This window comes from Cygnus olor, chromosome 9 (genome assembly GCF_009769625.2).
Source record: "Cygnus olor isolate bCygOlo1 chromosome 9, bCygOlo1.pri.v2, whole genome shotgun sequence".
Classification (NCBI taxonomy): Eukaryota; Metazoa; Chordata; class Aves; order Anseriformes; family Anatidae; genus Cygnus; species Cygnus olor.
Window position 1 is genome coordinate 9,052,363 of NC_049177.1, and position 15,539 is coordinate 9,067,901.

A 15,539-nucleotide genomic window follows, 5' to 3' on the forward strand; every position below is an offset into this window, starting at 1 on the left:
TGGTATATACATCAGCTATCACTGTACAAAGTGTTGTGTTCAAGGTTCCTGGATAGGAGAATCTCCATGTTGGCTGTTTTCAAATAAGCGTGTTTCAAATCAAACTGCTAGAATGGCTCAAGTAACGTTATACAGACTTGCAGACACACAGAACTGAAGATTACAATTATCTTTTTTTTTGGCTATTGTCAGTTTGTTCCTCTTTAGATAGTTTCTAGCCCAATAAGTAGCAAACAGGGTTTATACATTGACCTTCCACAGCAAACTGGCAAAAGTTGAGTTTACAAATATGCTAGACTTAAATCTTAACTGGAATAGATAATGGGAGACTGAGCTCTAGAATTCTGTCTTTATCCATGTAACTAATGCCACAGTCATAACTCAACTTGATCAGAATAATTCAGAAATGTTTTCTTGCACTGTTTCCGTAATTTAGGGTGTTTTTAGTTGGTTGTCTTGTGGTTTTTTCTTTTTTTTTTTGCTTGTTTGTTTTTGAACTGGCCTTCCCTGACTCACCAGTAAGTTAACCCTACAGTGTAGTGTGGGGTGTGAATTTCTGTAGCAGGGTCTGTAGGAGTTATTTAGCAACATTGCTTGATTTGGTAAAGTTTGAACCGTTCTCACCAGTTCCTCTACTCTTGATTAAACGTGTTTCTTCAATAGCTGTGTTGGGGCATAGCAACTGAAGGTATTAATTTGCATTTTTTCCTGTAAAAATAGCTGCTTATTTAACTGCACCAAACCCTGGGTTTTGGTCTGGGGAGGGACATCAAACAACTCTGCGTCTCGGATGCATTTCTTGTGTGCGTCTGCTACGTGTTTTCATCAAGAGAGAGTCAAAAACCTTTGAAAAAATCTCCTTGGATATTGCTAGAATATTCCGGTGGGCCAGTATGTTACAGGGCATTTATTCTGCAGCGTGGCAGGAGCAGTGTTTAGAATCTTCTCGTGTTGACTTCACGAGGTAAGGGACGTGTTGAGAAGATGGGGGCTCTGTCTTGCAGAGGTCTCTGCTTCTGGATGTGAGTTAGCCAGGCTGCAGACATGGCTGGGGAATGATTTTGAGCATTAAAATACAAAAATAAATAAAATTATGTTCTCTTGCAATGTTCTGTTGAAGTATAAAATCTTTTTGGAGAGAGAGGTAGAAAAGAGTTTTTAATTATATTTAATTAATAAGTACTGAAAAAAATCTCATCTTTTGCTTTTAGTTGTGTTTATCACGAGTCTCGCTTCCTCTGTAAATGCACCTTTTCTTCACATGATTACAAATGATGGTGTTATTTTGCTTCCTCCTGCTGTTCTTGAGGACTTCAGTTTCTTAGTAATGGAAATTTAATATGCTGTTCTTCTATTTTTATTTGGCAAAGAATCTGGTACGGCAAACAGCACTGCAGAAGACTGGCCAAGTAACACCAAGGAAAAAGGAGCGTTCTCTGGGTCATCATGTAGAGATTTCCGTAATCCTTTTTCTTTGCTTTTAACGTTTGCTTTTATGTAAAAGCTGTATGAGTTATGGGTGTGTTTGCTAAGTGTTCAATAGAGAAAGGTTATGAAGGACAAACCATTGTAGAAAGTTTCAACTTATTAATTCCCAAGTCTTTAAAAAAAAAAACCCAACTTCGATATCGTCTTGTTGTCATTGAAGTTGCAATTCATAGGTACTCAAATACTCAAGTTTAATATTTTTAAAATGTTTGCTTCTGTTTCATAGCGTGAACAGAATCAGACTGTCATTAGATGATGTGGACTTCATTTATCAGCTGAATCTCAGTAGATTGTTCCTGAATCAAAGATAGCAGCTGCTGTGTTTTGTCCTGCAAACTGCTGTAGTCCCGCTGGTTCTCTTTCCCTGATCATACATTCTCTTACAAAAAGTCCTCTGAGAATTTTATGATCAGTGTAAGATTTCTTTTCATTATTTTTTCCTGTTCTCTGCTGATTTTGCTTATTATAAAATGAGGGCTTGAGTCCTTTATTAAGGTCTCTCTTGCCAGGAGCTGACTGTAGCCAAATGGAAGCACAGTGGCTATGTTTCTTCCCTGTGGTGCCTACATCATAATTGTCTCTAGAATCTAGAATCCAGAAAAGTTCCAGTTCAGTCTTAAGTGCGATGAGAAGGAAAGATGATGACAAGCTGGTGGTTTGGGAGTTTACATACCTAGACAGCTCTTGAGTCGAGAGAGACCTAGAAACACTTGAGGAACAAGTCAGCAGAAACCTTGTGAAGATGAGCAAGGAGACCTGCGGGGTCTGTACCTGGGGCCTGGCCTTGTGCTCTTGAGCATTCCTAGCAGACGCAGCTGTGTCTTTTTAATTTGTTTCTTGCTAAGATTATCATTAGTTCAGCAAGTCCTGATATAATGCCTAGCTGAGGAAGAATATCTTGATACTTAGGGTTAGCAAGCATGAGAGAGGCCTTTTGTGCTTTTAAGTTGTCTTTCCTTTGCTGTTTTTAGTGTTGTCATCCTGTGTTAAGTGATCTAAAAGTTAGTCCAAATTTTGCTTCCTAGCAAAGTAAGCTTCAGAGTAAAGCAGCATCGGTAACCGCTTGTGCATGAAAACAAAGCTGGACAGCATTGCAGCAAGTTAAGATGAATTGCTATTGTATTAGTGACTCACAGTAGTAAAAGACTGGGTTATAATTTAAATGCAGCTCTTGTCGAATGCCATGTAGGAGGCAAGATGAAGGAATTAATTGGTAATTCAGAGAGGAAGAATATTGTTTTACTATTAAAACTGATTGAAGTATTGCAAGTCAATTTTAATTTATGGAAAAACTATCAAATCAGTAACACTGAAATCATAGCAGCAAACCAAATCCTGTGCGTCTTCTAGCTGAAGTCTAGTGCAGCCTTGCAAACATCCATCCTCGTTTGAAGTGCATGACAAGAAACTTGCTGTACAAGTCCCTTTTGTGGGGTGCAGAAAGGGAGTTGTTCTGGGGCATCTGACTTGGGGAAGTAGTTTTCCCTCCTGTGGCCAAAGCAGTAAAGCAGGAGATGTCTCTAGAGTCCAGTGAACTGAAGTATTTTGATTTTTTTTAATAATGTATTTATGCACCAGTCTTCTGCAAATGACATGTGTGTTCGGAATGAGTCAGGGGTTTAGTTTGAGCATAAGTTGAATTACGTCTGAGATCTTCTTGGTTGTTTGGTATTTACTTATCGCTCGAAATGCAGATTTTGAAGAAACTGTTAAATGTATGTGTGTAAGTTAAGTGCAGCTGAGCAGACTCAACTGTTCAAGATCCTCGGGTTAACAAAGCCTGGGAGACGCTTTCAGTCTGTAAAGTTTTTTCCCTTTGTATCCCATTCTCCCTTGGGCTTTTAGATGTCTTCATTTCAGATTATCTGTCTGCCTGCTTTCTCCAATGTTCCAGAGAGTCTTGGGGTTCGTGTGTTTGTATGTAAAACTTGAAAGGTGTAGGGCTTCCTTTGTCAATCAAATATTGACACTGCTTCTTCTCCTGCAGAGAATAAATCTTTTGAATCAAAATCAGCATCAAAATAATTGTATTTTTCCAGGTCTTGCTCACAGTATGGTGATTTTTTTTGATGTGCTAAAAATGCTACATATTCTATCGTTTCAGACTCTGTATCATGTGAGTATATGTGTTTGGGATGCGTGAGTACAGAGCTGAAATGAAGGGGAAAAAGCTGTCAATGTAGTAGATTCAGGGCTGCGTATGAAACAAATCTTTCAGGTGTCTCCAAATAGGAAGAGGTTGTTAAGACTTTAGGGCAGAGTAATAAATTTTGACTTGGTCAATGTTTACTTTATCAACCTCCATATTTTTTCATGCAGATGTAGATGATATTTTATTATTTTACATCTGTTGGAACAGAATGGCCAGGACTGGGAAAGCTACCAAATCCTTTGCCCCCACTTTGTATGGTCCGAATTCAGACCCCATTCATCTGGAAGTTCTTGTTACAGATAGAACACAGCAGTGATTGAATGCTAGTATATATTAGGAGTATCTTTAAAGGCAGTAGAGCCCTGGGGAAATCCTGGGAAAATGTTGATTAAAAGCAGTCTTGTATGATATAGGTCAGTATTTTTGTCTTCAGTTTTGTGATTCATGTTTTAGAAACATTTTCATTTAATTTTATTGTAAATTTTATTATTTTATTATAAATAAAAAAATTATATTTATAATTTTATTATGAATTTTATTTAATTCAAAATCGGACTGAGATTTAAAAATACACAAAGGACAGTAATTTTATGCATTTTCTCCTGTTACTGTAGGTTTTTCTTCTTTTTTTGAAAAGTATGTCATTGCATGGTCACGGGGCTAAGTTGGGCAAACTTGTACTGCCCTGTTGCATGTCAGTGACCAACGCAAGCTTTCCTTACCACTGCATTGCATGCTCTTTTTTGTCAAAACTCATATCTGTTAAGAATTACTTTTGTGTTCCTGCTTAACGTAGCCGTTATCTCACTTGGGTAACTACTGGGAAAGACATCATCGAGGTGTAGAACTGTAAATCGGTGCAAAAACTGTAAATCGGATGGTTTGGGTTGGAAGGGACCTCAAAGACCCCTGCCCGCAGCCCAGGCTGCCCCCAGCCCCATCCAGCCTGGCCTTGGGCACTGCCAGGGATGGGGCACCCACAGCTTCCCTGGACAGCTTGGGCCAGGGCCTCATCACCCTCATAGGAAAGAATTTCTTCCTTGTATCTAATCTAAATCTGCCCTCTTTTGCTTCAAAGCTATAACTCCTTTTCCCGTCCCTGCACTCCGCTGTAAAAGTCCCTCCCCAGCTCTCCTGCAGGCTCCCTTTAGGCACGTGGCTTCTGTGAGGTCTCCGTGGAGCCTTCTCTCCTCCAGGCTGCACAACCCCAACTCCCATAGCCTGGCTCCATAGAGAGGTGCTCCAGCCCTCTGAGCATTCTCGTGGGTCCTCCTCCTGGGCCCCAGAGCTGAACGCAGGGCTGCAGGTGGGGTCTCATGAGAGCAGAGCAGAGGGGCACAATCCCCTCCCTCACCCTGCTGCTGTTGGTGCAGCCCAGGGTACGGGCGGCTTTCTGGGCTGCAAGCGCACATTGCCGACTCGTGGTCAGTTTTTCCCCCAAAGCCAACCCCAGGTCCTTCTCCTCAGGGCTGCTCTCAAGCCACTAATTGCTCAGCTTGTGTGTAACATAACGTTACTTTTAGTATTATGAAAAATTCATCATTTCTATTATTAATTATTTATATTCTTTTTAATTATGAGTTAATTATATTTATTAGTTTTATTGTTTTATTTTATTATTTTTAACATTACTGTTAAAAGGTAATAAAAAGTACTGATTAAATTGTTTGAGATTCTTGAGTGCCTCTCACACTTGTACAATTTTCAGATTTCAGGTAATTCTTATACTGTAAATGTAACGAAACATTTTCCAATAAAACAGGAGATTGAAACACAAAGTAGTTTGAGGAATTGGTCAAAATAATATATTCTTTACTAGCTCTTTAAACTAGCATCCTTTTTTCTTCATGTTTTTTCCCTCTTTTCCCCGTGGAATTTTGTTTTGTACTGTGAAGGAAATGTGATCAATCTTTTCTTCAGAAAAATTGCAACGTCTGTGTAGAGCAGAATCAAAGTTACCTCCGCTGGGAGAGTTTAATTCATTGGCAGCTGGATCAATTGCTTTAAGCAGATTCCCAGTGTATCTTCAGGAAAGCGTACTGGAAGTTGCTGTCCATGCTGTTTTTTTCAGCATTTCTAGTAATGTTTATTTCTGACGTTTGTAGATTATAAGCGTATCTGCTTCAGCAAATGAAATAGGGGAGATGGAAAAATGTTGATTTAATCTTTTGCTCAGGTTTATTCCCTCTTTAAAGGAAGAATCATTTTCAGAATGCCTAATTCAGGTAATTTAAAACGTTAGGAAGACAGTTTACTTCAAGATTACATGACTTGCAAAAATAAAGAATCCTTTTTTATCTAACCTTCCCCCTGGTAATTCTGTGCTTCCAAGACAGGCCGATGAGTCTAGCAGTCTGTCACAGTTCGAAACCCTTAGCCACAATGGTTTGCTCCATTCCTATGTAGTGGAGAGTAAAATCAGTGGTGTGAACGTATCCGTGGTTTTGTTCTTTAAAACCTGAAACACTTTGCTAAAGATGGCAGGAGTAGCATGCATCAGGCGTATATTCTTCCACATAATTCTTTTACAATGGGAAGAAGATTCCCAGGTAAGGAAGAACACTGGATGGTGAGATCTAGAAAGAGGTTTCCCAGAAATAGCATGGATGTTTCAGGAATGGGAAAGACATGGAAGTGCCCACTGCTGGTCCCCAGAGCAGAGATAGATGTTGTTTCAAAGGGTGAAAAAGGGAGAACGTTTTGGAATGCCTTTACTTGCAAAGTTTCAGGACTGAATAACGTGTTGGACTTGGTCTGATATTTGTTATTTAGACGTACTTAAGGATTTCTTAATGTAGAAGTTAAATGCAGTTAATGAGTGTGGGTTTTTTTTTCAGAAGTGGTTATTCACCATAGGATTTTTGAAATTGGACAAGCACAGCTGTTAAACGTACAATGTATAGATGCTGCTTTCTTTCCTTTTAGTAACATTTCTCCAGTCAAAGGAAGTAGGCATTACTGATGTGTTGAACAATGACTTGTTATGCCGACTTTGCACTGTGGTGCTATCTTGTATTTTCTGCCTGGGAAAGCTGAATTAGTTCTTCTATAAAAGTTTTTTTTCCACTGAATGACCTGAATCATATTTTGGACTCCAATGTGCTATTGCAATGCAAATAATTACAGTTAATTTTCACCGTTTCTGTTATACGGCAAAAGTGTTTTTCTTTAAAGCTTTGTTTAACTTTACAGAGTTTTTTTAGCTGATACAAGCGAGCTAAGGGAGAGACTGTAGAGACATTGGTCTCAAAAGCACAAGGCAAGTTAGGGTACTGGTAGCTTCAATATTAAACTGCTGTGTTTGTCTGACTCAAGTAGAAGTTCTTGGAGGTGAATGTTCAGTTTTGATCTGATAACTGACTGCATAGGCAAACCCTTCATTTCGAAAACTTCTCTGGAAACGTCATTTGCTGTGTGTATATACACACACACACCTGCACGCTATAGGTGTGACATATGCAAAGATGACTTGGGTGTAAGGATATTACGTGGATAAAAGCATGATATTTGAGGCATTATTAGAAGGACGTGATTATGAGCAGCTGGGTTAAATCCTTCTGTAGATTCATACAGTTTGCAACTGCGCGTAGGAAGCTTTTTGTGATGGAGGCAGTGATCTAGGAAGTTGGAGAAAACAGTTTTTTAAAAAAGAACATAAAGCCTTCATTTCCTTAATCCTGTGTCATCTCGTGTTTTGTCACATAGTCTTGTCACAACCACGACCTCAGCGAGCAGGGTCTAAGTGTGAAGAGGTGTAATTAACATCCGTATATGCCTTTGATAACCATAAACCATTGTTTCCACTGATACTCCTGTTAAGTGAATGGTGTTTACAATAATCTAAGCCAGAGACTGCTTGCAATAGCTTTGGGAATGTCCAGTCTAAAATGCTCACATAGCAAATGTTTATTTACCTATGTTTGAAAGAGATTTTTTTCAGGAGATCTGGTTTTCTGAAATACGAGAGTGATTGGTGAATTAACCTGTTGCTTTGGAGCATTTCTCTAAAAAGGTGTTTTTATAAAATGTCTTCTTGCAAGTACCTGATCAGAGTGTTTTGGAAGCTGCAGCATGTGTGTGTCTGCATTCTTACTCTTGGTTCTTGAAATTCATTTTTCCATTGCGTATAAGGGAATACAGATATTGTCTGCGTTTGAAAAGTTACCTTTCCCCCCCCTGCTTAAAGGTATCTTTAGAGTTGAGAGTGATTAGAACTGGATTTTTTTTTTCTAGTTTTCTTCTCCTAAGAGTTGTAGGAGAACCTGAGATAACGTTGGGGTACTTGGCATACTTCCTGTGTCAGAAAGCTCTGCCTCCTTTTTCTTGTTTCAAAGGAGCTTAATGTTTCAGTAATGGTGTGGTGACAGTGATGTTACTAGGTCTACCTCCAAACACTGTATCTTATTAGGCCACCTGGTACTGAGCAGCTTTCAGGCAAATATGAAAGCTTGTTTACGTAAAAGTTCTTCTTTTTCCAATTACACAAGTTGGTCTAATGAAAGATGCTATTCCTGCCAATGGTCTTAAATTTTCTGACCTCATTTAAGGAAATGTGTCATTTTAGTTCAGACTCTTGTCTTCAGAGCTAACAGCCAGATGTCATCGGTGATGCGTGTTACCGTTCACCTGACGCACATTCAGTTAGCAGTAGGAAGGAGTGTATGACTTCTAGGTTTGCAAAGCCTGTGCAGGGTCAGCCCTGCCCCATACCAACAACTGCGTGTTGGAAGGGCAGCCTGCACCTCGGTGCTATTTCATACTCTCTTTTACATCTAACGCGTCTATCTTAACATTATTTCGCTGTTTAAAAAATTGAAACATTTTTCAATTACTGAGATAAAAAAAGGCAAGATAAAGCTGTAAGCTCAATGGTTGAAATACCTTTGCAACTCCCTCAAATTGAGGGTCCGAGTACTTTAATTAAAGAGGAAATTACATTCATGGATGTCCAAGCAGATTTCAGTTTCTTGTTCTGAATTCTACCAGTTCCATTTTCATTCCTTTTATTAAATGCACGCTGACTCTGTGTAAGCTTGTTAGCATTGGTGCAAATAAGATTTCTCAGCATTGTTTGCTTTCTTCAATTTATTTTGGTTTAAAACTCATGCCAAACTACAACTTGGGGACAGAGGAGTGCTAGCTGAAAATTAAGTGTGAGTTTTCACTGGTTCAGCGTGTGTCAGTACTTAATCTGAAGTCAGTATTTACATTAAAGACGGTGTATTTTGTAGTTTTCAGCTGTGAGGAGCTTGCTATGGTATCACTTGGAGATTTTACAGAATTAAAAATTACTTTTAGGCTAATTTCTCTTTGTCAGAAAAAAAAAATCCGTATTGCTGCTGGTGGTGAGCAATGGCATTTTGCATCACTAGATTTGTACATTATTTTTGTTCTTATTTTTTATTACCCTTTTTCTGTCCTATTCAACCTTCTTTATTTCAACCCACAATTTTTTTTTTTTACATTTTTTCCCGTCTCTTTTCCCCATCCCACCTGGGATTGGTTGTTTGGAGTGAGTGGATGGCTACGTGGTGCTGAGCTGCTGGCTGGGTTAAACCTCCACAGGGGCGATGTTTGGTTACACTTAAAGAATCTTGAAAATTACATAATTGATTTATTTTGCAGTAATGGAATTGAAAGCATACCTTAAGGCAGAAAGTGATCTGTGGTGTGTTTATTATAGGCTATGTAAAGGAAATGTAATTTTATTTTTGCATCCTAGAGTAAGGTTTTAGGGTAGTCCTTTAAAACCTTTTTCCTTGTTAATAGTTTAAATGGCAAGTACCGTGGTGTTTCCTGTTGTATACTGAATCTGAAGTGTCACCTTGTTTGGAAGGAGCTGCTTGTTTCTTGCCTGTATTATTCTTATTGAGGACATTCTTTTCCTGCACAGTTAAGCAATAATAAAACAGACTTTATAGTGGTCTGTTTCAGTACAAAATTCCTCTCAATACCTGATCAAAATAAGTTGATCACTTGATCACTTTAAGGTGAGTGATCTGTGACACAGAGGAAGAAAAACACTTGTTCAAGAAGTACTGTTTACTGGGTAGAAGCATTATTTATACTTGTAGACTTAAGTTATTGGAGGTACTAATATTGCAGTTTTATCATTATTGTGGAGTAACCTATTATTTCACTTTTTTCAGTCTTTCAGAAACAAGATAGCCATGGCCACAGAAATTGGCTCCCCGCCCCGATTTTTCCACATGCCGAGGTTCCAGCACCAGGCGCCTCGGCAGTTGTTCTACAAAAGACCTGATTTTGCACAGCAGCAAGCAATGCAACAGCTTACTTTTGATGGAAAACGAATGCGAAAAGCTGTGAACCGAAAGACTATAGACTACAATCCCTCTGTAATTAAATATTTGGAGGTTGGTTAATTTTCTGGTTTTGTTTGAAAAACATTTTTCCTTCATGAAATGTGGAATTCCATCTTCCAGATGTCTGTAGAGCAGTCTGGAATATTGCGAGATCTACTGCTGCATTTTCAAACCAAGTGACAAATGCCTGTGAACTTGGTATAGGGTGAACACACGTTTTCGGTCATTCGTAATAAAACTGCACATATACGCAACTGAATTTACAGTTAAATTGTAAACATCAATTTTAACATTGTCTGTCTTGGAATTACAACTTGGGAGTGCATATGAATGTCTCGTGTGATGTTGTGAGTACTTGGTGGACACAACTCAGTGTAAACAATGTAATTATTCTTTTATTTTGAAATAAAAAGTTCTTGAAGTGGGAAATAAACCATTTCCCTTTCTCCTCCAAAACCAGATCACCATATTTGCATTTTACTAAATAACACTGTTTTGAACTGTGGTCTCTGAAAATCCTGTTCTGTACTCTTAAAAGATAGAGAACAACTTTAATGAAATTTTCTGAAGAAATGGTTCTGTGAAAAGTGATTATTTAGCTTTCCTGATGGGGTGGTATTCATTTCTTCATAAATAAAATTCTTTGGTCAAGATGTACTCTACAAATGCTGACTATTAGCTCAGAAGACAAAGAATCAAATCTGCAGATAGAGGAATTGTTCAGATCTCAACAGCAACATTGCAAAGGTGTGATGAACTGAATTTGGTCTGCTGTGGCCAGTGCATGATTATAGTTTGTAGATGTTAACAATTCAAAGATTTTTCTTACTTAAATTTATAAGTTACTGTCTAAGATCTGTTTAAATACCAAATATGAAAACATTCTTAATATTTTAGGAATGCCCCCCCTAAAAAAAACTCTAGTGGACAAATTGTAAAAAACAATTGTAGTAGCTCAGGACCTCTCTTTCACTTTGGCAGAAATAAGCTACCTTGTTCCCCTGTTTATTAAATACATAAATGAGAGAGGGGGGAAAAAATTTGTGTTTAGTGCTTGGGATATACCAAAGTTCCACTTCAGTCACCATTTCTAACACTAAGATGATTTGATGTGGTCCCACAAAAAAGTGAATAACAGTTTATATGTAATTCCTTCTTGGCTTAAGAAATTCTGGCAAACTGTAGTAGTGTATGCTAGAAATGTTTTAACTAATGTTCTAGCTTATGTTTCTAATATGTACACATGCAAGTTAGTAATATGAAGCCAAAATTTTTCATTTCTATTTCAGGGGAGGTTTAGGTTGGAATTTCTGAGACATTTCTTCTCAGAAAGAGTAGTCAGGCATTGGAACGGGTTGCCCAGGAAGGTGGTGGCGTCATTGTTCCTGGGGGTGTTTGAGAAAAGGTTGGACTTGGTGCTTGGAGATGTGGTTTAGTGGGTGACATTGGTAGTAGGGTGATGGTTGGACCAGATGGTCTTGGAGGTCTTTTCCAACTTTAATGACTCTATGTAAAGTACTTTTTAAAGTTGGTGTTTGGCATGTCAAATTTAACACACCCAAGGTATTTTTATCACTGGGTCTTCTAAGTTTTATGCATTTCAATACAATGTTGTCTTTAATTGATGCTTAATTCACAGTGCTTTGGGATTTGCCAACCAGGCTGTCAACACATTATTTTCTGTTGTTTAGCAATGAAGCAGTGGTGATATGAACTAGGAGTTGTTTTCTTCTTTCCAGAATAGAGTATGGCAGAGAGACCAGCGAGATATGCGAGCAATCCAGCCTGATGCAGGATATTATAATGACGTAAGTAAAATCTTTCTTCTGAAACTGATGATGTTCTGTAGATAAAATTGGTCCAGAAAATCAGAGCAAGTCTGCCTGTCAGCTGAGATTATCTTTCTGTCCACAAGAGGTCTCAAATATATGAAGGGAGTCTTCTCCCTACGTTTTTTTTGTTCTGTTGAAATCTGTCCATGAGAAACTGCAATTGGGTAGGCTTTTAGTTTATGAACATAAACTCTTATAATATAATGAGCTTAGTACATTGCTCTTGAAGATGCTGGTTTTGCGTGTTAGAAATGGTAAATCATACAGACTTGTGCTTCGTACAGTCTTCTTCCACGGACTTACTCCTGATAATATTCCTGCAAATGAAAAACTTGCTTTTCTAGAAATGGGTGTTGAGAATGCATGCTTTCCTTCTAGTTAGAAGTGTCACTTCTAAATCTCTTTTTCTTTTTGTAGTTGGTCCCTCCCATAGGAATGCTGAACAACCCTATGAATGCTGTAACAACAAAATTTGTTCGGACATCTACTAATAAAGTAAAATGCCCAGTATTTGTTGTCAGGGTGAGTATAGTGTTGGATTTACTTAGTTGTATTGTCTTATTTTAGAGTCTTGATATTCTTAACTGCAGAGAGAAACAAAGGATCAGATCAGTTAAAGCATTTTCAAATAAAACTAACATGGGATATGTGGTTGACTACTGTCTACTTCTAGTCTTTTTGTGGAGGATTTTAGGAAATTAAATGGTAAGGACTAAGTACAAAGTACTTCTTTCAGAGTTCAGGGTGCATTTAAACTTTTTCGGATTGTTTTGGGGGCTAATGATCAGATAAAAAGCAGTTAGGTCTTTGTGTACCTTGACTCTTGTAGCATCTTTTAACAACTTGTCTGTTATGTCAGCAGTATTGTTTAGTATCATCTGCTAGGAGTGTGTTGGTGCCAATAAACTGTTTCTTTTCTTTGGTTAAATTGTTGTTGTTGCTTCTACAGCGGGCTAGCTTTGTTCTCTTGTTACAAAAGTCAAAAACTCTCTGGCTTCTGCTTTTTTGTCTATTTTGCATTCACTAGCCAATCACTTAGTAAATACTAGTTCTGAAATTCCCTGGAAGAAGCTTAAGATTTATTTAGAGGATTGTGAAGAAATGCTACGTTTGCACAGTTAAATCTTTCTTTTGCAGTGGACTCCTGAGGGGAGACGCTTGGTTACTGGTGCATCTAGTGGAGAGTTCACATTGTGGAATGGACTGACTTTCAATTTTGAAACAATATTACAGGTAAATTCATCTATCAAGATCTCTGTGCATTTCCTTGAGGTCCCGAAGCGTGTTTTGGGGAAAAATTTTTCACCTGCTCCTCATCGTGGGCCAGTGGTCTAAGTGTGGTAATGGGAGCCTCAGGGTGTTTTTTTATTTTTTTATTTTGCTCTGACCCTATGTCAGACTGTGGCTATAGGCAATTCACTTAATGCTTCTCATTCCATTTGCGTATGCTTTACGAACTGTTCTCAGGGACTCACTACTTATACTAAAACAACACAATTTGGAAACAAAGTGTATATATTCTTTATTTAGAGGGCAGTTGTATACAGTATAAGGGAACGGTTTTTTCCCCCAGCAAGAATTTATTGAATCTCACTGGATTGTTACTGTTCTCCTTTTTTTTGTTACATCTGTTTAAGTAGGAACTTTTTAAAACTTTGATGTTTGTGTGGGTCAGACAGTATTTGAACAAGTTTGCTAGATGTTTTGTTTCTGAATTTACAGGCTCACGACAGCCCTGTAAGGGCTATGACTTGGTCACACAATGATATGTGGATGCTGACAGCAGACCATGGGGGATATGTGAAATACTGGCAGTCCAACATGAACAACGTCAAGATGTTCCAGGCACATAAGGAGGCGATTAGAGAGGCCAGGTTTATACACAATATACCATTTTCTGTAGTACCTATTGCCATGATTAGACTGTTCTCTAAGTGTATTCTGGGTGAAGAAATGCATGGGTTCTGTCAGATTCTGGGAAACTTCCTGCACCACATAAACACAATATTTTATTTTGTTTCCACATTCTCACCGTTTTGCTGGCACCTTTCTGAATTAGTATTGTCCCAGTATCGGCCTCTGCAATATGTTAGAGATGTATTTGTCTGCCGCATTTTGCACTGGTATTCTTTTCATTTTTATATGGTGACGATGTGTATCAGTTATTCCTTTTTATACGCACTGTGTAAGACAACAATTTCATTCCAAATAAAGAATTCAGTCTTTAATAACGTAACTGAATAAAATATAAAGCCTTCAGAAATAAAACACCTGCATAGTTCTCACAAAATAATAAAACACTAAATAAAGTGAAGAACTGCTTGGCTTGGTGAAGCCAAGACTTCCAGTAATACTAAATACCCACGCAGACTGCCGCATACAGAAGTCTAATGTTAATACTGAATGGGTTCTTCAAGCCTGAAACTGTAAGCAAGCCATTGAAAAGAAGACTATAGGATATTCTCTTGGTTCAGTGTTGATGCCTCAGATGTGCAAATGTCTATACATATAAAAAATGGAATCTAAAGTGATACTATCAGTAAGATGTAAATGAAGGATGTCTCTAAAGCAAACCTGCATATAATCTTTAGTAAGATATGGAAGTAGAAGAACTGTTTTTAAAGTAAGCCTGAAGAGAAGCTGCAGACCCCAAATGAAGCTAAAGCAGTGTTTCTTCGGGTTCAGGTGCTGGCCCTTGGTGGTAAAGGTTCACTGCCACTAAAACGCGTTCCACTAAAGTCACCATTTTTCTTTGATAGGGTATAGCATTTTCTGTTAGTTTGGTTATGAAAAGTGCTTATGTTGGATTCAGTTACTGTCTGACTATATTGTGGCCATACACTCAATTTCTGTACTATTTTAAGCTCTCTCCTGATCATAAAGATCCTAAGATTTCAAGAGGGCTCTCTCATGGACTTTCACTGCATCAGAAAGGGAGTGAGTGCTGTCAGTTGCGGGGGATGTTCTGGCCTTAATCACATGGCTAAATAACTCCTTGCTTTTCCAGTGACTTCCATCAAGTGATGTTGACTGCTCAGTCTGGAAGCTTCTTCTATGTCTGTAGAAATCTTTTCAGGGTGTTGATGGGGTTGGCAATAGAAGGGATTTTTTTCCAAATTCCATTTACAATAAGTTTTGTATTTGTTTTATGTATTATTTTTTTCTGACTAGCTTTTTCCTATGACCAGCTTTTCCTTATTTTTGCTTTTCTGCTGCAAAGCACCTGTGGCTGAAGAGGAGTTTTTTCCTAAGAACTGTTCTCCCGTGCCTCTACACAGTGTCACTTTCTATTGGTATTGCCAAACACGAAAATCTAGGGTGACAGTTACCAAGTCATATTGACATTGCTTCTCATCCTGCAGAGAAGGCACTACTGTATGCAGTCATAGGTAGGAAGGTGCTAAGAATAAATTCCAGATTTCCCCTTTGACCGGGGACTGCAATGCAATAGTAATCCTATGCTAAATTCATGTCTTGTGATGAAGTGGCAGGCACCGTATTCACTTAAAAGTCCCTATGTTCAAATGCATCTTTCAGTGTATAACACCTTACAGTATAATTTTGCCCTGTCTGAGAAGCATAGATAATCTGTTAAATGCTGACTTCTTTCCCCTGCTGTGTGTCTTCATGTAACAGTTTCTCACCCACGGATAATAAATTTGCTACATGCTCTGACGACGGCACTGTTAGAATCTGGGACTTTCTACGTTGCCATGAGGAGAGAATTCTTCGAGGTATGTGTAC

At 38.3% G+C, this 15,539-nt stretch overlaps 1 protein-coding gene across 12 annotated transcripts in view; it reads left to right on the forward strand.

The window, feature by feature from the left end:
* Positions 1-15,539, forward strand: part of WDR33 (WD repeat domain 33) — a 71,315-nt gene that overhangs the window by 7,777 nt on the left and 47,999 nt on the right. For 4 of the 12 annotated variants that reach the window (XR_005822658.1, XM_040567608.1, XM_040567611.1 and 1 more), the window contains exons 1-7: positions 2,112-2,251; positions 9,790-10,014; positions 11,703-11,771; positions 12,213-12,317; positions 12,933-13,028; positions 13,518-13,669; positions 15,432-15,529. Coding sequence is in view for 10 of the 12 variants with exons in the window: in XM_040567608.1 (XP_040423542.1) it covers positions 2,231-2,251; positions 9,790-10,014; positions 11,703-11,771; positions 12,213-12,317; positions 12,933-13,028; positions 13,518-13,669; positions 15,432-15,529 (766 nt within the window). In the remaining 2 variants the exon portion in view is untranslated. Of the gene's footprint in view, positions 1-2,110; positions 2,252-9,789; positions 10,015-11,702; positions 11,772-12,212; positions 12,318-12,932; positions 13,029-13,517; positions 13,670-15,431; positions 15,530-15,539 lie in introns of those variants that run through there. The other 8 variants (XR_005822657.1, XM_040567612.1, XM_040567618.1 and 5 more) reach the window with 6 other exon arrangements.